Source organism: Coregonus clupeaformis, chromosome 35 (assembly GCF_020615455.1).
Source record: "Coregonus clupeaformis isolate EN_2021a chromosome 35, ASM2061545v1, whole genome shotgun sequence".
NCBI lineage: Eukaryota > Metazoa > Chordata > Actinopteri > Salmoniformes > Salmonidae > Coregonus > Coregonus clupeaformis.
The window spans coordinates 25,558,308-25,585,298 of record NC_059226.1 but is presented as its reverse complement, the minus strand read 5'-3'; the positions used below and the strand labels follow the sequence as shown (position 1 = coordinate 25,585,298).

Below are 26,991 nucleotides of genomic sequence, written 5' to 3'. Positions count from 1 at the left end.
ACGCGTTTCTGGAGTGATGAATCACGCTTCACCATCTGGCAGTCCGACAGACGAATCTGGGTTTGACGGATGCCAGAAGAACCCTACATGCCCCAATGCATAGTGCAAACTGTAAAGTTTGGTGGAAGAGGAATAATGATCTGGGGCTGTTTTTCATGGGTCGGGCTAGGCCCCTTAACTCCAGTGAAGGGAAATCTTAACGCTACTGCATACAATGACATTCTAGATGATTCTATGATTCCAACTTTGTGGCAACAGTTTGGGGAAGGCCCTTTCCTGTTTCAGCATGACAATACCCCTGTGCACAAAGCGAGGTCTATACAGAAATGGTTTGTCGAGATTGGTGTGGAAGAACTTGACTGGCCTGCACAGAGCCCTGACCTCAACCCCATCAAACACATTTGATGAATTGGAACACCGACTGCGAGCCATGCCTAATCGCCAACATCAGTGCCCGACCTCACTAATGCTCTTGTGGCTGAACGGAAGCAAGTCCCCGCAGCAATGTTCCAACATCTAGTGGAAAGACTTTCCAGAAAAGTGGAGGCTGTTATAGCAGCAAAAGACGGGACCAACTCCATATTAATGCCTGTGATATTGGAATGAGTTTCCACATACATTTGGTCATGTAGTGTATGTACATATAACTGGGAATAAAGTACCAGATATAAACAGTAGCAGCAGCGCATGTGATGAGTCTAAAAGTTAGTGCAAAAAGTGTCAATGCAGATAGTCCGGGTAGCTATTTGGTTAACTATTTAACTAACTATTTAGCAGTCGTTTGGCTTGGGGGGTAGAAGCTGAATATGTGGATGTTGCCAGGAACAACCTTGATTTCCTCAACAACATTTAGTTGCAGACAGTGCCTCCCTGTGGAATCTTAAGCAATAGAGGAAAGAAAATATCCACCATCTGTGAACAGGTTCTTCTGCACCCTGCCCACAGTGTTAATTGTCTGACTTGATATGCTATTCCAACTATTTGTTTGGTCTCGGTAATTGCTATGTACAAAGCCGGTGAGTGTCTGTCTATCTGTCTGCCTTGCTGTATAGCTCGATGGACAACTCCCCCACCCTTCCTCCCATTCTTACTTCCTTGAGACAGACGGTATGGAGCAACTGCCACAAAAGGAGGTCATATTTTTCATTTTTATGTCTGACCGGTGGAGCCTCACAATATGAAAACGTGATATTTTCTAAACAATGTATTCATAAGACAGCTGCAGTTTACCATACAGACTAATCCAACAAGTATCCTATAATAACTAGCCATTTCCTATGGAAGGGCCTGCCAGATATTAAACTTCATGGCATACTAGTACTCTATGAACTGTAAAAGGCCCCATAAAGCCCCACGTAATGAAGGGCCTCACCTTTAATCAACAGTTATCCTTTCATAGGCACATACATAGTGTGGAGGCAAGACTGTGGCCCCAATGCGATCAAAAAGGCAAACCGCACTGCAGGTTCACTACTTACAACTACTTTTACAGATAATAATTTTACCTGTGTCTGTGTTGGAGATGGAGAAGTGGGAGCGATAACAGGTGTAGGTTCAGCCACAGCCACAGCAGCAGGACTCACAGTCGGGGCCGTCTCCAATATTATAGGGGATTCATCCAGCTTCAGGTCCAATATGGATTCATAAATATTCTCCTTCGATTCGTCCTCAGGCTCCACACTAGATTTCTCTTCTTCTCCCTCCTCTAGCACCAGAGGAGATTCCGGCTCTTTCAGAGGTTCCTGGTGGGAAATCCCGCCACCGGTGACCTCGGCATCAGGAATGATTGGTGTCTCTACTGGGATGGCCTGGGAGGGCTGGTGGAGGGGGTCAGCTGGGCTGAAGCTGGGGGCTCGGGGGTTCAGGGAGAGAGGCTCCTCCACCGACAGGGTGTGGGAGGAGCCGAAGAGCACACCGGAAGCCAGGCTTAATTGCTTCTTGTGTTTGGCACTATCGTTGGCTGTTAAGGGAACCTCAGGGGCAACATAGGAGTGAAGGCCCGGCAGCGAATCGTTAAGCCCGCCGCGCTTGAAAGCCACGGGGGGCGGGTCGTGGAATTCTAAGGGTACGCCGAATGTGGACATGCGGTGCTCAGTCTTCTTATGTCTCTTTGGGGAGCGGAGGCGGATAGTCACCTCATCTCCCGCCCTCGCTTTCTGCCCGGTCTGGTACGGAGTGCTTTGGGACTGGCACTGGCACTGGCACAGGAACCGGAACTGGGACCAAATCGGTACTGGGCGGGTCAGCAAAGTCCAGCGGGGATGGGAACTCTGCAGGGAGCTCCTTGACGTATTTAGCAGGTATATAGAAGGGCCTTGCATGCTCGTTCTTGCGCACGTGCCACCAGTGGTCGTTGGTCTTGGCCAGCAGGATGTACCGTTCGTTGGGCTTGATGGACACCAGGCCCCGTCGCGGCCCGTGTACTCGTACTCAAACTCTACCAGCACCAGCCCCATGCTGCACACCAAGGAAGACATAATGGCAGCGTGGTGGCTGGGCAGTGTCGGCAGTGGTCACCCACCCCTCCCTTTCCCTCAAGGTCGGTCAAGGCTCCACTGCAGCCCTCCTAAAGGGAACAAAATAAAACAAAACAAAACAGTTTACTACATTACTCATACTTTACAAAAGTATTGCATTACCTTACTATTCTTGTAAATATACGGTATGTTCTGTACATATACATCTTCATGTTTGTAAACATATACATATTGCAGTACACATGATCTTGTCACTATCAAATGCTAGTATATAACTGTACATGGGAATGTGTACATTAGGTCGTTCCACTTGAAGCACCAACACTACAGAATGTACACACCCTCAGTGTGGTGTTCAGCAAACACGGCAGATCTCTCGATGGCCACGACCCACGCCCATTGTCAACAGATAATATTGAACTTCAAAGATTACCCAGCTGCCAAGTGGCCACACACACACTACCAGTAGATATAATAGTCAACCCCCCATAGCTCCATATTATGACACCACATAGATCACTGCTCGTGACACATCTGTACATCTGTCAATCCAGCGTGACAGTGCCACATGTGGAAATGACATGTCATGATAATGCTCTTCTCCATTTAGAAGTTTTATATAAGTCCTTTAAGGAAGTTGGTTGATATGCATGTCCATTCTAGGGCTTAAAATGTACTATTTTAAGCCCTAAATGGACAAGTGTTCAGTCATGAAAAAAGCTGAACATGTCATATGTTCACTTTTAGCTTTCCCTAAACGATTGTTCTGACTATGCCCCAAGATTGTGGTAGCCTGTTAAGCTAAACCCTAGGCATTAGCTTGGGGAGCCAATGTAAGTATTCAGGTCTCTGGCAAGGTTACTCATCGCACAAGCGTAGTCACCTCTTGTTACACTAAATAACTAGTTTGGTAGAGTATGATGTCATTTGGTAGAGAATTATATTTTCATGGTGCTGGTCACTGTAAATATTACAGATGTGTCACAGATTGGTGAAAAATCACAGCGCTGGAAGCCTTTCCTAAGCTTTAAACATCCTATAAATACCTTCTGTCTCTCCTCTCTCTGCGTGTTTGTTTGTCCCAGTCAATCATTTGGATAAGCCTTATTTTCAGGACTTTAATGAATATCTGCATTGCTTGATTTGCGAGCGTGACAGTTTAGTGGTAGTTCCTTCCTCTCTTTGGGCTGGCTGGGCTGGGGCGTACACAAAGAGAGAAGCAGGAAGAAGGAGTGTTGTTCTCAACAACATGCCAAAATATATCATAACACCGACCAGTCCATGGCGGGCCAGACATCATGAAACAGGATGTGCTTGCGATGGAAATCGTCCCTCATCACAGATCTGGGAGCAGCATACCCTACACTAATACCCTAGTACTAACTGTAATCCTTAGGGGTCAAAACTGACCTTAGATCAGCTGAAAGGTCACATGCATGCACATACAATGCACGCACACACGTGTGCATAAACAGACCTCACAAACATTTAGAAAATGCCATTTCTATTCTGACATTTGTGAATTTAATAATAACCTGTTTTGGTCTTGTTTAAGAGTAGCTTAGCGTGACTTGTCAAAGTGAGAACGAGTTGACCTCCCACCTCAAGGCCAACTTAGAGCAGTCAAAACATGTCGTCATAGAAACCAGGTAGATTTAATGGCTTTCTTCATTATTACTAATGACTGACACTCTGCATTATGTTTGCCATTGTGTGCAGGCCCAATATACCAGTAGTCAAACATAATTACAGTGTATTTTAACACTACATAGCATACAGCATGTTCTTTTTACAGGTGTCTCCTCTCAATAGATTTGTCTTATGCACCAACTTCTCTTAGAACAACACAGTGCAGCTTGACCAATTCTCATATACCAGTGGAACAATCCATGGAGCACGTCTGCTATTGCTACATCGTGTCTGGTCTGTATTTCTGGTCCAACCTGATTCTACTATGTGATCGGATGTGCTCACTGCTCAGGTATTAACCAGTGACGAAGGACTGACTATCAGAAATAACTCTGGGGAGGGAGAGGGGACAAGGCAGGACTAGTCATGTGATATATCCTTTCTGTTTCTGTCGCTACAGTGGGAGGAAAGAGAGATGAGAGAATTTAGATAAAGGGTAAATGAGAGAAAGAGGGTTTAGAGAGAAAGAGAGAGAGGGGAGAAAGATAGAGAAGGTGAAGAGAGAAAAAAATCATGGTGGCCGACTATTCCTTTATCTCTCTTTACAGTGTAAACACTGGCCCCTTCCAGCTTCACCTCTGCATAGAACCTGTAAGCCACTCCCATCACTCACATCCACCCTAACAACAAAACTGGTTAACAGACTGGATGACTTATTAGATGGACCTCCAGTGCAAGGCAATGCATTTCAATTGAATAACCTACATCATTCCATAGTCATTTTTAGGCCTTGGGGAAGTTTTGTGGAATATCTGTTCAGTCAGACCTACATCTGAAGCAGCCGAGCCAACCTCCCTATATCTCTGACAACCTGCTCCAGCATGCCCGAATAGCAGAGTGGGTCCTCTGCAGAGGGTAGAACCACCACAGCCTGACAGAGCAGAGGGAGGAGACAGAGAGAGCGGAACAGCCCAGCCACCGCTTCTACACTGAACAGAGGGAGGGAGCTGGCCCACCAGAATGGCAATCCTGTGGTTTACCAAAGGAACAGAAACCCAAGAAGGGAGCGCCTAGCCCGGCTCCAGAGATAAAGCCACACAAACTCACAGTGCCAAGCTCACTGCTCATGTATCAATATCTCATAACATGACATAACAAATAGGGCTTTGTGAAAATGTTCATAGGCTTGAACCAGGGCGCTTTTGTAGATCAAAATAACCTGTTTGACGACTTGAGAACATTTCAGTGACTCCCTCCCTCTGGGAAAGAGAGAAAGAGAGAAGAATGATAGATATGCTCAATGCAGTGATTCATCATGTCAGTGCAAGTCAGAAAATAGTTCCAATCCAGGCAAACAACTTTTGGGGGGTATCAAAACGTTCCCAAAATGTTTATAAAATGTTTTCAGAACAGATTTTGTACATTGTTCTTGCCTTTCACTGTACCGTTTCAATGGACATCGCACACATGCATTTATTACTTGCAATGTACAATGTTTTCACAACTTTATCAAGTGTGATTGTAGACTTTTTGTGTTCAGAAAGTGCCTGTTGTAGTGTTAATGTTTTAACATTGGCTCAAAACCTTACAAGAACATGAAATAACAAATATCTAACACTTAACGAACATCCTCTGTTTGCTGGGTTGGTATCTGTGCTAGTGAGGAACACCCTCCAACTCAAAAGGGCTGGTGAAAAGGGAGAACAATTGGAGGAGGCAGATCCCATTCAGCCTGTGTTTAAATACGGAAACCTCTCTTTTTTCCTCTGGTTGGGCTCCCTTTGACCTCGCTCAGTGTCTCTGGTTCCAGGCAGGATGTCCAGGATGGAAAAGAGTCAGGCTGTGCTGCTTAGCTTACCCCTGCAAATGTGGGACACCTCTGAACTGTGGTGCTCCACACTCCCAGGCCTCGACACTAAACCTCATTCCAAATTTAGCACTGCTCTCTATTCTCTAATTTTCTTAACCTTTCAATCATGGTATGCTGAGCTCAAGGCAGAACAATGGCACATAATCTTAGAGCGTTAAGGATTCAGGAGAAAAACAGTGATGGTGGTTAACGCAACCACAATGTAGTCACATAACCAATATGAACCAATGGTTCATTTCTGCCATTCTAAAATTCACCAAAACACCTGAACAAGGTGGTGGTGTTGGAGTGTGTATTTGAGAGACAGAGAAGTGTCTCAGTAGGAGAGAGGGTGGATCTGCTGGAATGTGCCCTGTACATATGTAGGATCTTTATTTGACCTATATTGTCACAGCAAATGAATCCTGCAGCAACAGGATTTGAATGTTTAGTCCATAATGTTGCCTGATCTGTGGTTATGCTATTAGCTGGCCAAAAGTAGGCTACATGAAAAGTCCAATACTGTTAAAACAACCTTGTGTAAGAGTGTGTGTTTTCAGTGAATGTATGTAAAGCTCATCTGCATTTCCTGCAGTGCAGGAAAACTCTCAGCAACAAAAGAGGGATACAAATTAAGATCCCGCGGTACTCCCCTCTTTCCCTCCACACACACCTCAACCAGGCAGGGGCAGGAATGTAGTTTGAGCGCTACAGGGACACATACACTCTATATGCTCCTGTCCCTGTAAACACACCCAACAACACACTCAACAACACACTCAACAACACACTCAACAACACACAAAGCAGAGAAAGAGAGGAATATAAAGGGACACCTATACTATCTCTGAATGTATGGCTGTCGTAAAATCAAAGGCTGAGATTAGCCACAGGAAGCGATGGAAAATGTAACCTGAAAGTGAATATTTATATATGGATATGAATCATGACCACTGGGGGTGTTGACCCAACAACACAAGATCATTCTCAGAGATCAACATGTGACACAATCGTAATTTTCCTGAGTGATTCGCATGTGACAGAATCACAACAGCCATGGTGAACGTTCACCCTTTCAATAAGCATGTGATTGGTCAAACACAGACAACAACAGCCAAACAACAGTCACACACTGTGCATCTAACGTTTTCATACATTCTAATAAGAGCCCTCGCACTTGGCTTGTTAAAGAAAAGGTCCCACTTCCCTACAGAACCTTCAAACAACATTTCTGTGGGAAGGCATCTGTCCACCCCTTGCCATAGCTTAAAGAAACACAGCATACACTTTTGGGTAACAAGGTTTGATAAGGTACAACAATCACCACATAAATAAGTTGTCTATTAAAAGGTTTTTGCAGAAAATTTACCTGGAGCAAGAGGACAGCAGAACCATCCTATAGCCTGTGTTCCCAGCTCCCACGGTTTCTTCAGCAGAGTCCCAGATCTCAATAACAGGTTGCTCTGTTCTCTCTTTCACTCTTTTCTTCTCACTGATCCCGCCTTGCCCTCTCCTTCTTCTTCCTCTGGCCGGCCCCCCACTCCCCTCCTCCGCTTTCTGTCTTTTCACCTGGGGCTGAAAGGTTCCAGCTCTGGTTGGAGGAGCTCAGGGCAGTGTGTGTGTGAGGGAGAGTGCTCTTTGAGTGTGTGCCGGTCTCAGCTTGCCTGCCTCTTCTGTCTGCATTCATTTCCTGTTCTAGCGCACACATCCCCGCTTCAGAGAAGTGAGAGGCAGAGCGACAGGAAGAGAGAGAGAGAGAGAGAGAGAGAGAGAGAGAGAGAGAGAGAGAGAGAGAGAGAGAGAGAGAGAGAGAGAGAGAGAGAGAGAGAGAGAGAGAGAGAGAGAGAGAGAGAGAGAGCACTGGGTGGGGGTCTAGGTGTGGGCAGACAGAGGGGGCACTGGGAGGGCAGCCAGTCTCTCATTCACAAGTCTTTGAAGTATTCTGATTGAATAGATAGAGAAAGCCATATGAAAGACTGACTGCAATGAGCTATTATCGACAACAGCATTTAAATGATTGAAAAATGGCAAAAGTTAATTTGGTAAAAATGATTTGAGGATGTAGACAGTTAGATGTCTTAATACAGTTGTAGAATGAGTGCTGAAAGCATTAAACAACAGATTTTGTCAATCCAAGAACAATAAATTGTATAATGATAAATAGATAATCATGAAATTCTGTGTCAGTTGGCAAAACAATATCAACAGAAATGCCCCTATAAATTCTCTATTTTATCCTAGGGGAAACATTAATTTAGTGTGTGAGCCAAATAAAGTGATTTAGGTTATAAGTGAACACAATGTAGCCAACTTAGTTTTCTTTCCTGTGGGAGGCAGCAAAATGATTCTGCATCATCTGACTCTGAGTTTGTATTGTGTTCATAGCTGCAGGAAGTAGGGGTGCTGAGGGTGCTGCAGCACCCTTGAAAAATGTGAATAAAAAAATATATATATAATAATACATTTTTATTTTTGAAAAAATATTATTTCACAAAAGTAGTGCACTCGGCCTTTAACAGTCCCAAACTAATTCCAGCAGCTGTGGTTGAGTGACATCAGGCTAGGTAGTGTAGTAAGACACATGACTAATGGACAAGAGACTATACACACACAGTCAGCGACTCAGGCTTGAGGACTGGGATGCCCATCAAAAATAGAAACCTTGCAGATGGAGCATGGAGCTAAAAAAATACATAAGTAGTTTCCAGGGGTGACATTAATTCATACCAAACAATGATTCACACACATAAGGGCTCAATTGGTATTGCCATAGAACCGCTATCATTCCCTTTTTATTTCCTATTGGAAAAAGCATTGGCGTCTAGTGGCCGTTTTTGTCATTGCATGAAAGTGGTTGCTGTCTGTTTTCAACAGTAACAAATGTATCAAGCAAACAAGCTTCCTGTAAAAACTGCAACAGTATCACCCCTTTAAGCTCCGTTATGCCTCGCTAAGCATTAGTGTTGTAGCTAGCTAAGTAAAAGCAGCATATTGTTGTATTGTATGTTAGCAACTATTTATGTATTATTTGGGCTCCCGAGTGGCGCAGCAGTCTAAGGCACTGCATCTCAGTGCTAGAGGCGTCACTACAGACCCTGGTTTGATTCCAGGCTGTATCACAATCCGGCCGTGATTGGGAGTCCCATAGGGCGGCGCACAATTGGCTTAGCATCGTCCGGGGTGTCTGTAATAAATGTAAATGTCTGTAATTAACTGAGCTGATGTTTATATAAACCATAACTTTCTGCAAGATGCTAGCTAGCTAGTCTGTCTAGCAAGTAACTGTCTGTTTTTTTTGTTTGTTTTTTTAGGGGGTAGATCAGCTTAATATTGCAGATAGATTGTAACTTCCATCAATGTAATTGTCTGCATCACTTCCAATCCCCCATGTTTTATATATATATATATATATATATATATATATATATACATATATACACACATACATACATATACATATATATATATATATACATACACATACACACATACATACACAGATACATATACATATACACACATACAGTTGGGGAAAAAAGTATTTAGTCAGCCACCAATTGTGCAAGTTCTCCCACTTAAAAAGATGAGAGAGGCCTGTAATTTTCATCATAGGTACACGTCAACTATGACAGACAAATTGAGGAAAGAAAATCCAGAAAATCACATTGTAGGATTTTTAATGAATTTATTTGCAAATTATGGTGGAAAATAAGTATTTGGTCACCTACAAACAAGCAAGATTTCTGGCTCTCACAGACCTGTAACTTCTTCTTTAAGAGGCTCCTCTGTCCTCCACTCGTTACCTGTATTAATGGCACCTGTTTGAACTTCGTTATCAGTATAAAAGACACCTGTCCACAACCTCAAAAAGTCACACTCCAAACTCCACTATGGCCAAGACCAAAGAGCTGTCAAAGGACACCAGACACAAAATTGTAGACCTGCACCAGGCTGGGAAGACTGAATCTGCAATAGGTAAGCAGCTTGGTTTGAAGAAATCAACTGTGGGAGCAATTATTAGGAAATGGAAGACATACAAGACCACTGATAATCTCCCTCGATCTGGGGCTCCACGCAAGATCTCACCCCGTGGGGTCAAAATGATCACAAGAACGGTGAGCAAAAATTCCAGAACCACACGGGGGGACCTAGTGAATGACCTGCAGAGAGCTGGGACCAAAGTAACAAAGCCCACCATCAGTAACACACTACGCCGCCAGGGACTCAAATCCTGCAGTGCTAGACGTGTCCCCCTGCTTAAGCCAGTACATGTCCAGGCCCGTCTGAAGTTTGCTAGAGTGCATTTGGATGATCCAGAAGAGGATTGGGAGAATGTCATATGGTCAGATGAAACCAAAATATAACTTTTTTGGTAAAAAACTCAACTCGTCGTGTTTGGAGGACAAAGAATGCTGAGTTGCATCCAAAGAACACCATACCTACTGTGAAGCATGGGGGTGGAAACATCATGCTTTGGGGCTGTTTTTCTGCAAAGGGACCAGGACGACTGATCCGTGTAAAGGAAAGAATTAATGGGGCCATGTATCGTGAGATTTTGAGTGAAAAACCTCCTTCAATCAGCAAGGGCATTGAAGATGAAACGTGGCTGGGTCTTTCAGCATGACAATGATCCCAAACACACCGACCGGGCAACGAAGGAGTGGCTTCGTAAGAAGCATTTCAAGGTCCTGGAGTGGCCTAGCCAGTCTCCAGATCTCAACTCCATAGAAAATCTTTGGATTTTTTTTTTCTCATTTTGTCTGTCATAGTTTACGTGTACCTATGATGAAAATTACAGGCCTCTCTCATCTTTTTTAAGTGGGAGAACTTGCACAATTGGTGGCTGACTAAATACTTTTTTTCCCCACTGTACACACCCACATACATACATACATACACATACATATCCTTTAAAAAAAGTATTACTTTCCAACCCCGCCACCCTTTCCCCCCTTGGAGTAAACTAGTGAACAACAACGCCTAGGCCTCTACTTCCAGCCCATACCCACTATCTACATTTTATGGACACAGTCAATTTTACAATAATTACATTTTGTTTGTTCTTTCTCCTGAACTTCTTCTACTCTCAACCTCTCCGATCATTTTCATGATGTCCATCCGGTTTGCTTCTATATGCCATATCTTTCTAACTGTGCTCCTTCACAAAAGCTCCCAACCTACAACCCATACACTTATTATGGACACAGCGTGCCTACATTATTAGTTATCTTGTTATTTGTTATTAGTCCCATCCTTCAATCCCATTCAACACCTCCCATCTATATTTTAACACCATCCATATAGGATTTCTATTTGCATATATATTTCAACTGTACTGTGATGTCTTACAAAAGTTCTGAACCTTTCTATTCTCATTGTTTCTACAGATTGTAAATTGAAAATAAACATTTTTGCTAATAGTATTATTATGTTATTGATCGATTGACTATGACTTTTCAGATCACCCAGTAGTGCTATCTGCAGGGTTAGCTCCAGGTAAATATTGCAATCCTTTAGCCATTCCTGGACCTGTGTCCAAAAACAAGCTACAAATGGACAGTACCAAAACAAATGATCCAATTATTCTGTCTCTTCGCAGCAAAATCTGCAGAGCTGGGAAGATTGTATCCCCCATATAAATAACATTATATTGGTAGCAAGAATTTTATATAATAATTTAAATTGAAAGATTCTAAGTTTTGAATCCGGTGTCGTTTTGCGTATCAGTTCATAAACACTATGCCATGGGATCGGTACGTCAAAAATCTCTTCCCAACTATTTTGCAATCTACAGTGAGGGAAAAAAGTATTTGATCCCCTGCTGATTTTGTACGTTTGCCCACTGACAAAGACATGATCAGTCTATAATTTTAATGGTAGGTTTATTTGAACAGTGAGAGACAGAATAACAACAAAAAAATCCAGAAAAAACGCATGTAAAACATTTATAAATTGATTTGCATTTTAATAAGGGAAATAAGTATTTGACCTCTCTGCAAACATGACTTAGTACTTGGTGGCAAAACCCTTGTTGGCAATCACAGAGGTCAGACGTTTCTTGTAGTTGGCCACCAGGTTTGCACACATCTCAGGAGGGATTTTGTCCCACTCCTCTTGGCAGATCTTCTCCAAGTCATTAAGGTTTCGAGCCTGACGTTTGGCAACTCGAACCTTCAGCTCCCTCCACAGATTTTCTATGGGATTAAGGTCTGGAGACTGGCTAGGAAACTCCAGGACCTTAATGTGCTTCTTCTTGAGCCACTCCTTTGTTGCCTTGGCCGTGTGTTTTGGGTCATTGTCATGCTGGAATACCCATCCACGACCCATTTTCAATGCCCTGGCTGAGGGAAGGAGGTTCTCACCCAAGATTTGACGGTACATGGCCCCGTCCATCGTCCCTTTGATGCGGTGAAGTTGTCCTGTCCCCTTAGCAGAAAAACACACCCAAAGCATAATGTTTCCACCTCCATGTTTGACGGTGGGGATGGTGTTCTTGGGGTCATAGGCAGCATTCCTCCTCCTCCAAACACGGCGAGTTGAGTTGATGCCAAAGAGCTCAATTTTGGTCTCATCTGACCACAACACTTTCACCCAGTTCTCCTCTGAATCATTCAGATGTTCATTGGCAAACTTCAGACGGGCCTGTATATGTGCTTTCTTGAGCAGGGGGACCTTGCGGGCGCTGCAGTTACCAATTGTTTTCTTGGTGGCTATGGTCCCAGCTGCCTTGAGATCATTGACAAGATCCTCCCGTGTAGTTATGGGCTGATTCCTCACCGTTCTCATGATCATTGCAACTCCACGAGGTGAGATCTTGCATGGAGCCCCAGGCCGAGGGAGATTGACAGTTATTTCGTGTTTCTTCCATTTGTGATTAATCGCACCAACTGTTGTCACCTTCTCACCAAGCTGCTTGGCGATGGTCTTGTAGCCCATTCCATCCTTGTGTAGGTCTACAATCTTGTCCCTGACATCCTTGGAGAGCTCTTTGGTCTTGGCAATGGTGGAGAGTTTGGAATCTGATTGATTGATTGCTTCTGTGGACAGGTGTTTTTTATACAGGTAACAAACTGAGATTAGGAGCACTCCCTTTAAGAGTTGTGCTCCTAATCTCAGCTCGTTACCTGTATAAAAGACACCTGGGAGCCAGAAATCTTTCTGATTGAGAGGGGGTCAAATACTTATTTCCCCTCATTAAAATGCAAATCAATTTCTAACATTTTTTACATGCGTTTTTCTGGATTTTGTTGTTGTTATTCTGTCTGTCACTGTTCAAATAAACCTACCATTCAAATTATAGACTGATCATTTCTTTGTCAGTGGGCAAACGTACAAAATCAGCAGGGGATCAAATACTTTTTTCCTTCACTGTATATGGGATGGTTGTCAAACCTTTGGTCCTTAAATGAAACTGATATACATTTTATTTATCACAGTTTTCCTTAACCAATTATGTTCTTTAATGCAAGGCCGACAGACAAGTTCCTTACTTTCTCCTCCTTCCACTTTCCTCTACCATTTTTGCGGTAAGGCTGCAATTATTTGGTTGTAATTTTGGGTAGAGCAGACATTTCCATATGTTTTTGTTAGCTGCATGTGCGATATAACTCCACCAGTCCTACTGATGATATAATTTACAAAGATTATACCTTTTTTAAACATTTTGTCAAAAAAAAAGGTTTTTTTTTCAATTAGTATATTTGATTTTAACCACAATATTTGTTGCATTATTTGTTCTGTCGTTTCTGGAGGATTAAATTGAAATTGCAACCAACTTTCTATGGCTTGTTTTAGAAATAGTGATATCTGGGAGATGATTTCCTTTTCAAATAACTGAAAGTGAGTGGTTGTAATGTTAGCGTAGCTCCATCATGGAGATTGTATTGTCATTATTTTTAAGCAAAGCATTGTTTTTTCTCTGTATTGTTTTCACAGTTCACAAATTTGACCAGTAAAGCCATGTGGATTTTATTGGGATAAGCTGCCTGTCTAACTGTTAAGAAACACAGTGAGGACAGAACAAGTATATTTTTCCACAGTTTCACAACTGCTAGCTATAATACTCTCAATCTCATGCCAAAGGACAAGGGGTGATCTCATTTCACTACATCCCATATCATTACAGCACTACATAAATAACTCATGCCTCAACTCCACTATTGTCATAAATATGCCAACTTTGATTAATTATTTCTCAATTATGCTTTTAGATACTAATGTCAAATATGTCAACAATCCTTCCTCCAAAGGACTATTCTATGGACTACATTTCGTGAAAATCACCAAAATATTTGTTTCTCTGGGTTTCGTGAGGAATCACTATTTCACCCTAGCCAAAACCTCCCTCCTAGGTAACATCATCCACTCCCCTCCATGTCTCCCTCCTACATGATGTCTTCCCCATCCTCACTCCTTTGCTACTGTTAGCCTATTACTCCAACTCTACTATCCTTCTCCCCTCTCACCCAGACCACATCCTTATTCTTCCTATCAACACCTGCTATAATTATCCTCCCTCTCACAAAGATAAATTCCTGAAATGGCTTCAAAGATATGCAGGCAATATCGCTTTTGCTCATAATACAGATACTTTTTGATGGCAAGTGTCTAATTAATTGTGCGCCTTGTGTGTAGTTCTGTTCTCTTTCATTTTGTTCTCACTAAAGATAGGCTTCGCCTCTCTCCTCTGTCTTCACCAATAATGTACACTACATGACCAAAAGTATGTGGACACCTGTTCGCCGAACATCTCATTGCAAAATCATGGGCATTAATATGGAGTTGGTCCCCCCTTTGCTGCTATAACAGCCTTCACTCTTCTGGGAAGGCTTTCCACTATATGTTGGAACATTCCTGCAGGGACTTGCTTCCATTCAGCCACAAGAGCATTAGTGAGGTCGGGCACTGATGTTGAGCGATTAGGCCTGGCTCGCAGTCGGCGTTCCAATTCATCCCAAAGGTGTTTGATGGAGTTGAGGTCAGGGTTCTGTGCAGGCCAGTCAAGTTCTTCTCGACAAACCATTTCTGTATAGACCTCGCTTTGTGCACGGGGGCATTGTCATGCTGAAACAGGAAAGGGCCTTCGCCAAACTGTTGCCACAAAGCTGGAAGCATAGAATCGTCGAAAATGTAATTGTATGCTGTAGTGTTTAGATTTCCATTGACTGGAACAGCCCCAGACCATTATTCCTCTTCCACCAAATGTACAGTTGGCACTATGCATTCGGGCAGGTAGCCAGTAGTGGAAAAAGTACCCAATTGTTATAATTGAGTAAAAGTAAAGTTACCTAAATAGAAAATGACTCAAGTAAAAGTGAAAGTCACCCAGTAAAATACTACTTGAGTAAAAGTCTAAAAGTATTTGGTTTTAAATATACTTAAGTATCAAAAATAAATGTAATTTATAAAATATACTTAAGTATCAAGAGTAAAAGTATAAATCATTTCAAATTCCTTATATAAAGCAAACCAGATGGCATCATTTTCTTGTATTTTATTTATTTACGGATAGCCAGGGGCACACTCCAACACTCAGACATAATTTACTAACAAAGCATGTGTTTAGTGAGTCCACCAGATCAGAGGCTGTAGGGATGACCAGGGATGTTCTCTTGATAAGTGTGTGAATTAGACCATTTTATTGTCCTGCTAAGCATTTTAAAATGTAATGAGTACTTTTGGGTGTCAGGGAAAATGTATGGAGGGAAAATGTATGGAGTAAAAAGTACATTATTTTCTTTAGGAATGTAGTGAAGTCAAAGTAAAAGAAGTCAAAAAATATAAACAGTAAAGTAAAGTACAGATATCCCAAAAAACGACTTAAGTAGTACTTTCAAGTATTTTTACTTAAGTACTTTACACCACTGCAGGTAGCATTGTCCTGGCATCCGCTAAACCCAGATTCGTCCATTGGACTGCCAGATGGTGAAGCATGAACTGATTTGTTGGAAAGGTGGCATCCTATGACTGCGCCACGTTGAAAGTCATTGAGCTCTTCAGTAAGGCCATTCTACTGCCAGTGTTTTTCTATGTGGCTGTGTTCTCGATTTGAAACACCTGTCAGCAACGGGTGTGGCTGAAATAGCCGAATCCACTAATACTTTTGTATATATAGTGTATATGTATGAAAATGTATGCACTCACTAACTGTAAGTCGCTCTGGATAAGAGCGTCTGCTAAATGACTAAAATCTATATAAAACCTGGATTGCTAATGCTTTGTATTGGCCATTGAGAGGCTTTGGAGCCATATTGGCACTCACTAGTAGGCGCAGTCCTCCAGGAATTAATGGAATTCTACAGTATTTCAATTAAATGTTTCAAGGACAAAAGTACATGTATTTAAGTATTTACATGTATTTAAGTAAAATGTTTTTATATTTTTTTTTACAAACGTTTAGCTCACATAATATAATTTTTAAGTATGCATTAAGGTGTCTGAAATATAATAATGTAGACATCAACAAATGCTTTTATATAGCTCCCAAAATATATTTTAAAAAAAGTAAAATTGAAGAGTACCAAGATGGCTTAGCGGTGTCTTCAATACAGCGCCCCCCTGTCAGTCATCCAAGGGTTATACACAAAATTGGTTTTGACGAATGGAAAACGGAGCAAAGTAGGGTACAGTGAAGAGAATGACACTTCGTATCTAGTAGGAGTATGGTTTGTTAGTAAGGAGCAGCTGGGCAGAGTAACAATCTTGAAGAAACCATTTGAGTTATCCAAACTGGTGGAGAGAGTGCTGGGTAAAGTGAAGATGTGAGGATCACGAGAGGTGGGGTTGTTTAGATTTTTAGTGATTCTGCGGATCAGAAGGAACGTGCGTTGTGTCTTAATCGATTTGATAAGTTTGAAGTGTTGTGTGTGTAGCTTCGGAACAGGGCACCCGTTAAGGGGGTTATATCTGGCGTTTCGTGGGAAATTGATTTGGAAGAGATTACAAATATTCCTGGAGGGATTGAAGCACGTCGGATGAATCGAGTGGTGAATAGGGAAAAAGTGAAGAGTTTCTGACAGTTTCTGTTTTTTGAAATGGAGTCTCTCCCTAATGAAGTGCGGTTAGGGAATATTAACTACAGAGTTAGAGCATTTATCCCAAGAGCAATGCAGTGTGAACATTGTAAAGATTTTGGTCATGTAGAAAGGGTTTGCAGAAGGGAGAAGCCGAGATGTACAACATGTGGAAAAGATCATATTATGTGTTATAAAAGTGAAGAAAATGTGACATGTTGTAATTGCGGTGGGAATCATGAAGCAACGTCTTCTGAATGCCCCACAAGGGTAAAGAAGAATGAGGTGGCCAAAGTCAGGGTTGTACAGAGCATTTCATATGCAGAAGCTGTGAAAAGGGTTGAGGGTTTGAATGTTGCACCAGAAGAGTCCATGGTAGTGGATAGGCCTTCACTGCAGGCTGCAGGGGTTGTCTTACACCAAGAGGATCCTGACATTTTAAAGGTTAAAAAGGTGGACTTTGTGGCTTTTATCGCAATCGTGATAAATTGCACTGCCAAGGTGGAGAAAAGATCTAGGAAGATTGAAATCATTGTGATTGCGGCAGAGCGGTTCCTGGAGTTGAAAGATTTCACAGCAAAGGAGTAACATGGAATATTAGCAAAAGCCGTACCACCTTCTCAGGTACTAGAGAGAACTAAAAGAAAGATAAAGTGTGATTATTATATTTTTTTTGGCAATGTACTATTTTTATTAGGGTGGATTGTTAGAATCACTTAAGTATGGATTTATTTATTTTACATTTTATTTTTGGTTTCAAACCGTCCAGTTGGCGGCGGCAATGCAACTTTTGGATGTAGACCGCCATAAAACCCACAGAAGAAGAAGATTTGGTCTTTACCCCCTTAAATGTTCCACGTGTGACACCTTACATTCATGACTGGACAATTAGCAAATAATTGCACATGAAGTTGCACAATGTTTTCATTTTGAACGCAGAGACGCTCTAGTAGTTGTTTATGACCACCACATGTAGGCTGTTGTCACCAACACCAGAGGGCGATATAGGCTAAATCGACCGGACGTTAAATATCTATGGTATGTCTCCGGAACTTTATATCCCATGATTCCTTTTTCCGTCGTCCTCTTTCCCTTTTGCAGCAATGTCTAAGAGAGGTAAGAGACTTGCTAAGGAATATCCACATTCATCTACCCGTTTGCCGAATGTCTAACATAGGAAAATAATGTTATTTGGATAATGGTCGTTTTATGAATAATTGTCATTCATATTGGCTTGAAAATGTGAAGGACTGAGTATTATTCAAAGGGATGATTTTAGGCGCTTGTTACGGAAGCCATGTTTGCTGTCACCGCTGATTAGCTTTTGGCTTGTTAACTAAAATACATTAACTGGTGAGCGTATGCTCTAAGCCCTCACGTATAAACACATTTGCCATTCCAGTACAATGCCCAACAAATGTGTGGCAAGTGAACTTGTGTGAGTGGTGTTATAACTGGTGCTTGTTAGCATAGCGTCTCTGACTAAGAGCAGGCATTACTGCGAATCATGCATGGACACCGCTGAAGCCCTAGGCTGACTAACGTTCGCTACTGTAGGTACGTGTGAAGTCTTCTCAATGATTTCCCCTGCTAGCCAAATTGAGCCACGGTGTATTGCTTTTTATCTTCAAATAGGGGGATTCTTCCTCCAAAACATTGAACCAAAGCTACTGATTTAATCTAATTGAACGTTAGTTTCCTCCAACTCGTCCCAGGCCATGCAAATAACTAGCTAGCTATCACCTTACAGCAGTCTACTCACAACTAGCTGGCCAATTAATTTGCAAGCTACCCTGGTTGGGGGCATTAGACAAGGGGTAGAACTGTCAAAATGGGATGCCTTTTTGTAGTGCAAACAGTAACGTTAGCTCAATTGGTAGAGCATGGCGCCTGTAACGCCAGGGTAGTGGGTTCGATCCCCGGGACCACCCATACGTAAAAATGTATGCACACATGACTAAGTCGCTTTGGATAAAAGCGTCTGCTAAATTGCATATTAAAAGTATGGAGTCACTCCTAATCTTGAGGCCTTATGGTTTGGTTGTGTGGTGACTTGTATAATTCCTCCCACATAGTGCTGTAGCTGCATGTTCTTGGCAGTAGTTTTAATCTGAAAAGAAAATGACTAAATGTGAAGTTGAACCCCTTTCAAAAAGCACTTGCTTTGTCTGGTCAGTAGCTGGGTGAGTTGTCGAAGAAGGGTATAGTAATCATCACTGGTGGGTGAGATGGCAGTCACCTGTACTGAACAATCTCAATCCGTGATGGAACAACTTGGATAATCTTTGCCTGATTATAGCAGTGTGCTTTCAGTCTCAGCACCATGTAATGTTTACTTCAATTGAATCTCTTCTCTTGTTCAGGACGTGGTGGGTCATCTGGGGCGAAGTTTCGCATCTCGCTGGGTCTCCCAGTGGGTGCTGTCATCAACTGCGCTGACAACACGGGTATGTTACACTCAGATCTGTTAGAATATATATATCCCTTAAAAAAGCACTTGCTTTGTCTGGTCAGTAGCTCGGTGAGTTGTCGAAAAAGGGTATAGAAAGATCATCACTGTGGGTGAGATGGCAGTCTCATGTTGGCTGACCAATCTCAATCAGTGATGGGACATTTCATGTATTTCAACCTTGTCTTGAAATAGCCTACAAGGATCTGTACCTTGAATCAAGCCTGGGCAGTGGAACCATCTGTCATATATTCACCATATTCTTCCCCCTTTCTCACCAGGTGCCAAGAACCTGTACATCATCTCTGTCAAGGGCATCAAGGGACGTCTGAACCGTCTGCCCGCTGCTGGTGTGGGTGACATGGTCATGGCCACCGTCAAGAAAGGCAAGCCAGAACTCAGAAAAAAAGGTGAGTGTTCTGCATTATGTATTCAATTACTAGAATAGGATGAATGACGTCACTATATAATGCTTGAACTGAGACTAGCTAATTAATAGATTATGGCGGTTTGACAATTGGCATAGTAATTTGATTGCTCTTTTAAAATGACTTGTCGGTTTACATTTTAGTCATTTAGCAGATGCTCTTATGAGTGCATACATTTTCATACTGGCCACCCGTGGGAAACGAACCCACAACCCTGGCGTTGCAAGTGCCATGCTCTACCAACTGAGCTACAGGTGTTTTCACCACAGTGGTAGTCCCAGACCAATCGTTTAACTGAAGGTAGAAAATCAACAGTGCGGAGATGCGAGTTATGGCAGAATAACTTCCATAATCTGTCAGGTAGCTGCATTCTGATAGTCTTCCTCTTTCCCACAGTGCATCCTGCGGTTGTGATACGGCAGCGGAAGTCGTATCGGCGAAAGGATGGCGTGTTTCTCTACTTTGAAGACAATGCAGGGGTCATAGTGAATGTGAAAGGAGAAATGAAAGGTGCGTTGGGATTTTGAGTTTTTGGTCCCCCATACCAAGTCATGAAGGTTCTTCAAGCCTCTTCATAATGATGTTTGGCTGGGCTTCTTTGAGTGCATTTCAAATTCTGGATGTTGATTTTGACACTCTATATTGCTAAATATAAATGACACCCCTTCAAAAAGCACTTGCTTTGTCTGGTCAGTAGCTGGGTGAGTTGTCGAAGAAGGGTATAGTAATCATCACTGTGGGTGAGATGGCAGTCTCATTTTGGCTGACCAATCTCAATCAGTGATGGGACATTTGTGTTCACTGGATAGTGGTCATCCTTGGAATACATTTAGATATAGTGACATAATGGGGGTAGTGTGATTCTCTACCTTTCTCCTGGAAGTGTGTACGTCCTCACTCAGTCATTGATTAAAAAAGATTGGTAGAGAATCTGACTGCAACATGTCATATTTTGGTGTTACAATGCCATGTGAGGTTATTTTGTAGGTAACGTTATAGGAATTTACCTGGAAACGATAGTGATTTTGTTTGTCAGCAACCAAAGTAAAGTGTGGATGTTGAAATCAAGACAATGCAGTCAAATCGAGTCTGGAGTTTTCTTGTGGATGCATGAGTTACATAATAGTTAGTTCACATTGTAAGTGGCAGGTCTACAAACAGTGAAATGTTACTGCACTGATGCAAGGCCAAAGGCATGTTGTCCCTATTATCTCATTTTTGTTGTGGGCTAAATTTCTGTCTTCTGTTTCACAGGTTCAGCCATCACAGGACCCGTGGCCAAGGAATGCGCAGACCTGTGGCCCAGGATTGCTTCAAATGCTGGCAGCATAGCATGATCCTTGACCCTGGCTTGTTGTTTTCAATAAAAACCGTTGTTAAGTCTGTCAGTGTTCTGTCTGCAAGATCCCAAGGCAGTGTCCAACTATACAGTATCTACTGTATACATCTGTTTAGTCTCACTGTAAGAACAGGAGCACATTCACCAATATTGTCACCAGCAATTTTTTTTCTCCAAGTCGGCCAGTGAATTGTGGTTCACATCATGATATATTTGATAACTTGTCAATGTTAATGGATGACTAAATTCATGGACAGCAGATGTCAATTATTTATGAAGAATTGATCTTCACGGCTGAAAATACAAATCCATATTGCAGGAGGTTGCTCATCTAAAAGCCAAAATGAAGTTTGCGTTGAGGGATATGATGAATGGGACACCTTTTCAAGAGCTGTGAGATCTGATGTAGTCCTGTTCCCGTGCAGCAAGCACTTCCATGTTTTTGATTTAACTAACCTGAAGACCAGGTGTGTTGAATTTAGGCAATCACTGAACTGATCAATTGGCTCAGTTGGTCAGGTGTGGTACCTAGTTGGAACAAAATCCTGCAGTACTTCTGGCACTCCAGGAACAGGGTTACTTACCCCTGGTGTAGGCGCTTGCCTGCATGTAAACAAGGATAAGGATAGAACATTGTCAATCATTCAACTGGGTCCTTATCAAGTGTCTCTGTAGGAGTGTTGATCTAGGCTAGGGTCAGGGCCCCTTGTCCATGTAATCTTATTCATTGTGATCTATTTAAGGCAAAACTGATCCTAAATTGTCACTCCAATCTGAGACACTTGATACATACGGTTCCTGATCTTTATTTGATAATATGCTCTTCAAAACTACACTTAATAGAACCACAAGTACATTTACATACAGAACATTTGGAAAGGGTACATTTCCATTTTAGCGTTAGAACAATTCTGAGAAGGATATCAATAAGTTATTAAAGAAACTAACACTGGTCAAAGAGAAACATACAGAGCAAAGTTAATGTGCACGAATGAACGCGTAAACCTGAGATTAATAGAAGGGTGAATGTTGCAACCATCTCTACCCCAAAGTGTCCACTTACACCAGCCCTTTGACGACAAAACCAGCGCTACTGCAAGTGAAGGAAAATGTAGACAAATTCAAGTCACGTAACTATGTGTTATAGTTGTGTATTGTCTTGAATGTGCACCATATATAGTGGTCCCTGTGTGCAAAGTTTTATATAATGTTGCACAAACACTACTAGCTAGTAATGTTGTATAATGTGGTATAGTAGGTCATCCCTGGCCCTAAGCCCTATGCAGACTGCACTCAGCAGGGCACGGAAAACAACCTGCCCCATCATCTCCCCGTTTCCCCTTGGCACACTACTACCCTCTCACCCCCACCCTCCTGCCTGCTCATGGGATCCAGTCCAGCCTGGGGCGGAAGTCCCTGTCCATCTGCTTGGTCTCGTCTTCCCCGGGGGGCTCAGAGGGGCTGGGGTTGGGGACAGGGTTGAGATCGGGGTCCGGCAGCGGGCGCTGCTCGCAGGTAGCATGGGGTTGCATCTGCCAGGTGCCGTCCCGGTAGGTGCAGTAACACACGGTCTGCTCGTCTATCTCTACCCGCTCCCCTGCCGAGATCACTCTGTCGCCCACAAAACAGTTGGGCCCTGTAGGCAGGATGCAGAAAAATAAGTAGATATATCAGATGTATGTCAACATAAATGTTAATTGTGTACCTAATGTGGTCTTTTTATCAGCATTGCAATAAGAAACTTCTGTAGTCTTATTGAAACCACCCCACTGTCATCCATTTGCAGCACCAATATGCTATACTTTGTAGAGTTACTTACACATCCATAAAGGCAGACACAGTTGTGGCCAAATAAATTGGCACCCTTGCACTTTTCTTAAATAATTCCCTACACAAGAAACCCCTATTGAACTTCACAAAAACCCACCTAAACAAGACTAAATCCTGGGGGAAATGTTCTATGGACCAATTAAACAAAATTTGAGCTCTTGAAATCAGCGCTATGTTTACTTGTAAATTACAGACAACCAAACAATCCCTACAATCAAACATGGGGGTGTTTCAATAATGCTGTGAGTTTGCTTTGCTGCCTCTGGTACTGGGGGCCTTAAACTCATAAAATCAGCAGATTATCAAGGTATTTTGTAGTCCAATGTTCAACCCAGTGTACAAAAACTGGGTCTCCGTTGAAGGTTGTAGGTCTTCCAGCAGGCCAACAAACCCAAACACGCATCAAAAAGCACCCAGGAATGGTTCAAGAAGAAACACTAGACTGTTCTGGAGTGGCCAGCATTGAGTCCATATCTGATTCCCATCTAAAACATATGGCGAGATCTGAAAACAGCAGTTGGTGGAAGGCACCCCTCAAACATTGCAGAATTGGAGCATTTTGCAGCTGAAGAGTGGGCCAAACTTCCAGTAGAAAGGAGCTAATTGAAGACTGCAAGAAGCATTTGTCAGCAGTTATTGTATCTTGGCCAAAGGCTGTGCAACCAAGTATTAGCTCTTGGGTGCTAATAATTGAGTCCATGCCATTGGTTTTTCTTTTCTAAATTAAAATTGTAAACTTAAGTTTCAAAAAACAAAATTGCTTCTTCAATGTTGAAAATCCAATAATGTGTAGAGACCAAATGATTGGAAAAAAGCATACTTATTATAGAAGAAATAGGGAATTATTTAAGAGAAGTGGAAGGGTGCCAATATATACTGAACAAAAATATAAATGCAACATGCAACAATTTCAAAGATTTTACAGTTCATATAAGGAAATCAGTCAATTGAATATCATTTAATTGGGCCCTAATCTATGAATTTCACATGACTGGGAATACAGATATGCATATGTTGGTCACAGATACATCTAAAAAAAGGTGAGACAATGGGCCTCAGGATTTCGTCAAGGTATCTTTGTGTATTCAAATTGCCATTGATAAAATTAACATTCAATTATCTGGCAACAGCTCTGGTGGACATTCCTGCAGTCAGCATGCCAATTGCACGCTCCCTAAAAACTTGAGACATCTGTGGCATTGTGTTGTATGACAAAACTGCACATTTTAGAGTGGTCTTTTATTGTCCCCAGCACAAGGTGCACCTGTGTAATGATCATGTTTAATCAGCTTCTTTGATATTCCACACCTGTCAGGTGGATGGATTATCTTGGCAAATGATAAATGCTCACTAACAGGGATGTAAACAAACTTCTGCACAAAATTGGAGAGAAATAAGCTTTTTGTGCGTATGGAACATTTCTGGGATCTTTTATTACAGCTCATGAAACATGGGACCAACACTTTACATGTTGCAGAAAAAACAAAGGAAGGGAAGTGCTGCTAAGGTACACAATAGTAGATTTTGGTAGACAGAAGGTGCTCTTTGGTAACAGGGGTAAATTGGTCATCAAAAGAAAGGAGGACCAAGGCACTCTTCATATAATTAATTAAAATGCCTTTATTTGTATGGCATGTTCAATGGAAACAACGGTTTAAAAAACTCTGACACGATTCGGCTGCATGGCCTTCGTCGGGGAGTACAAAAATACGATAATACAATGTCCTTTACATGTTGTGTATGGAACATTTCTGGAATCTTTTATTTCAGCTCATGAAACATGGCACCAACACTTTAGATGTTGCGTTTATATTTTTGTTCAGTGTACATCTGCATTGCTTGCTCTTTGGGGTTTTAGGCTGGGTTACTGTATAAGCACTTTGTGACAACTGTTGATGTAAAAAGGGCTTTATAAATAAATGTGATTGATTTATTGATTGAACTGTATACGGCGCACACACAAGCTGTTCCTTTACTGCCTGCTGTTGGATGGATGGCCCCATGACCCACATCGCCCCGCTATCCCACCAGGCTGGGGGTTAGTTACTATTCCTGTGTTGGACAGAGCACTATCGAGCTGTTTGATTGCATCCCTCTTTATCCAGTGTCCAAATTCAGTTATGTAATCTGTGCAATGCTGAATTCCATAGTTTAGTTCTAAGGATGCTCGGATCCTACATCAGTCACTAAGTAATTGAAATATTTCCTAAACTCCTTGGCTTGACTTCTAACTAATGATTGAGCTTGATATGAATATGATGCACATAGCATTTTGAACATACAGTACAGATGGTAATAGTGCAGTGGAGCAGTGATTAAAGAAAAATTGAAGATATTGATGACCTTAGACTCCAACTCGGGGTAGCAGCCAACTACTGACATCGTAAACATTATTACGTAAGAGCTACAGCTGTCTTCATAATCAATTTCACACACTGTGTCAAAGCTAATTATAGATGGTTGACATCAAATCAATGTTTATTGGTCATACACAGTTAAGCAGATGTTATAGCAGATGCAGCAAAATGCTTGAGTTACATATGACCAGGCTTATGGATTCTGTATATTTGCGTTGTATAGGTCATATGATACAGAACACATCTGTGTGTATGTCCATCCTATCATTATAGCATGTAAACTGGTGTGCAAGAAATTGTGTCTTTCTGAGGGTAGAGACCATTTATGCGTTGGAAAGTTCTGTGTTTGTAGAGGTGAACTCACCAGTGTAGCAGACAGGACAGCAGTGGTTGGGCTCATATGTAGGGTTGACACAGTGTGGTGCAGGACAATCCGAGATGGAACAGTACACCTCCCTGTTGGGCTCACAACGACATCTCTCACAGCGTGACAACTGAAACAAAAGGTTAGACACATCTTTAGACATTTTCTACCAGTCACTTTCTCTCAAAAGTTAAACTCTGTGTTCTCCTGTCATTTGGAAGGAATCATAATACTTGAAAAACCTATGAAGCGTGCGTCAATGTAATACCTGAATACTCTTTTCAATTAAAAATAGATCATATGAAATGTCACCTCAGGCTAAAGGTCATGCCATCTCAACTGTTGACCCCCACATGAGCCCTTGTTGATGGAGAGTACTGTTATGGTTACACTCGACAATAAGACTACATCTCTCATGCAATAGAGGATAAATCAATAACCAATGTTCCCATCTCCACCATCAGGCTAGACACACACAAAAACACTGCTTTGACATAAGGAGTATAATACAGTATAATAAACAAATTCCAAGATTCAACTTCGGATAATGTATACAAAGTCACTTAAAGTAGATGGATCATATTTTTAGTCAATGTTTCTTTAAAAAATAAATCTCACCCTGAATTCCTCGAGTATTCTGTACATTTTGCCACCATATACACACACTTTGCTAACTGCCTCACACACTGGACAGCAAGACTTGTATTTAATCCGCGTACATCGAGGATGAATGCGAGGACACTTGGGTCGTATGCACACGGGTCCGTCTTCAGTGCAGGTGCACGGACAAGCAGATGGACTGGGGTAGTACACCTCCCCGATGCTATACACAAATCCGTGGTCGTCTATGCACCACTTGCCCCGGTAATCCCCAAACTCGTACTCCGAGTCAGTATTGGTTGAGTATTCCGTCAATGTTTTGGGAATAGGGTAGAGGAGCGCGATGTAGAGGCAAAGCGCGCGGCTGTTCATCATTCCTGATTTCTATACTGTGACCATCTGGTGCTCCCTCGTGCTCTTTTCAAGAGCCGTGACGACGCATGGATTGCAGGAGGCAATGAAGTGAGAAAAGTGGACATGCAAATACTTTCCCCAATGGTCAACGAGATTTTCCTCACAGTAGTAGCCCAAAAGTCAGACATTTATTTTTTTCAAATTAAAATTGTAAAATAATTAAGGAATGTTTGTTTGATATTATATTGCCGATTTATTTAAATTACAATGCTGTGTTTGTATTACTAACTAGGCAGGCTAAGC

The 26,991-nt window shown here is 42.0% G+C and overlaps 3 protein-coding genes and 1 pseudogene across 5 annotated transcripts in view; 1 reads left to right on the top strand and 3 right to left on the bottom strand.

The window, feature by feature from the left end:
- Window positions 1–2,146, bottom strand: part of LOC121550883 (rho GTPase-activating protein 27) — a 28,876-nt gene extending 26,730 nt beyond the window's left edge. For all 3 annotated transcript variants that reach the window (XM_041863287.2, XM_045210970.1, XM_045210969.1), the window contains exon 1: window positions 1,506–2,146. In XM_041863287.2, coding sequence (XP_041719221.2) covers window positions 1,506–2,084 — 579 coding nt within the window. In that variant the 5' untranslated portion in view covers window positions 2,085–2,146. The remainder of the gene's footprint in view (window positions 1–1,505) is intronic.
- Window positions 2,137–2,456, bottom strand: LOC123482679 (annotated as a pseudogene).
- Window positions 2,457–17,978: 15,522 nt separating this feature from the next.
- Window positions 17,979–21,227, top strand: LOC121550881 (60S ribosomal protein L23). Its single transcript, XM_041863282.1, has 5 exons — window positions 17,979–18,083; window positions 19,331–19,414; window positions 19,698–19,826; window positions 20,241–20,354; window positions 21,099–21,227. The coding sequence occupies exons 1-5, from the start codon at window positions 18,071–18,073 to the stop codon at window positions 21,179–21,181; spliced, it is 423 nt and encodes a 140-aa protein (XP_041719216.1). The 5' UTR covers window positions 17,979–18,070; the 3' UTR covers window positions 21,182–21,227.
- A 746-nt stretch (window positions 21,228–21,973) lies between these two features.
- LOC121550880 (von Willebrand factor C domain-containing protein 2-like) lies at window positions 21,974–26,739 on the bottom strand. Its single transcript, XM_041863281.1, has 3 exons — window positions 26,353–26,739; window positions 25,735–25,864; window positions 21,974–22,819 (listed from the first exon to the last, which is right to left on the bottom strand). The coding sequence occupies exons 1-3, from the start codon at window positions 26,707–26,709 to the stop codon at window positions 22,566–22,568; spliced, it is 741 nt and encodes a 246-aa protein (XP_041719215.1). The 5' UTR covers window positions 26,710–26,739; the 3' UTR covers window positions 21,974–22,565.
- Window positions 26,740–26,991: the final 252 nt, after the last annotated feature.

Excerpts from the sequence above, each read along its gene's own strand:
- LOC121550881 (XM_041863282.1), top strand. Across the intron at positions 19,827-20,240 it reads GCCAGAACTCAGAAAAAAAG|TGCATCCTGCGGTTGTGATA; the intron begins GTGAGTGTTCTG and ends TCTTTCCCACAG. Across the intron at positions 20,355-21,098 it reads TGTGAAAGGAGAAATGAAAG|GTTCAGCCATCACAGGACCC; the intron begins GTGCGTTGGGAT and ends TCTGTTTCACAG.
- LOC121550880 (XM_041863281.1), bottom strand. The coding sequence starts at position 26,709 with ATGATGAACAGCCGCGCGCTTTGCCTCTACATCGCGCTCCTCTACCCT. Across the intron at positions 25,865-26,352 it reads GAATACTCGAGGAATTCAGG|TTGTCACGCTGTGAGAGATG; the intron begins GTGAGATTTATT and ends CTTTTGTTTCAG. Across the intron at positions 22,820-25,734 it reads CTGTCCTGTCTGCTACACTG|GGCCCAACTGTTTTGTGGGC; the intron begins GTGAGTTCACCT and ends TCCTGCCTACAG.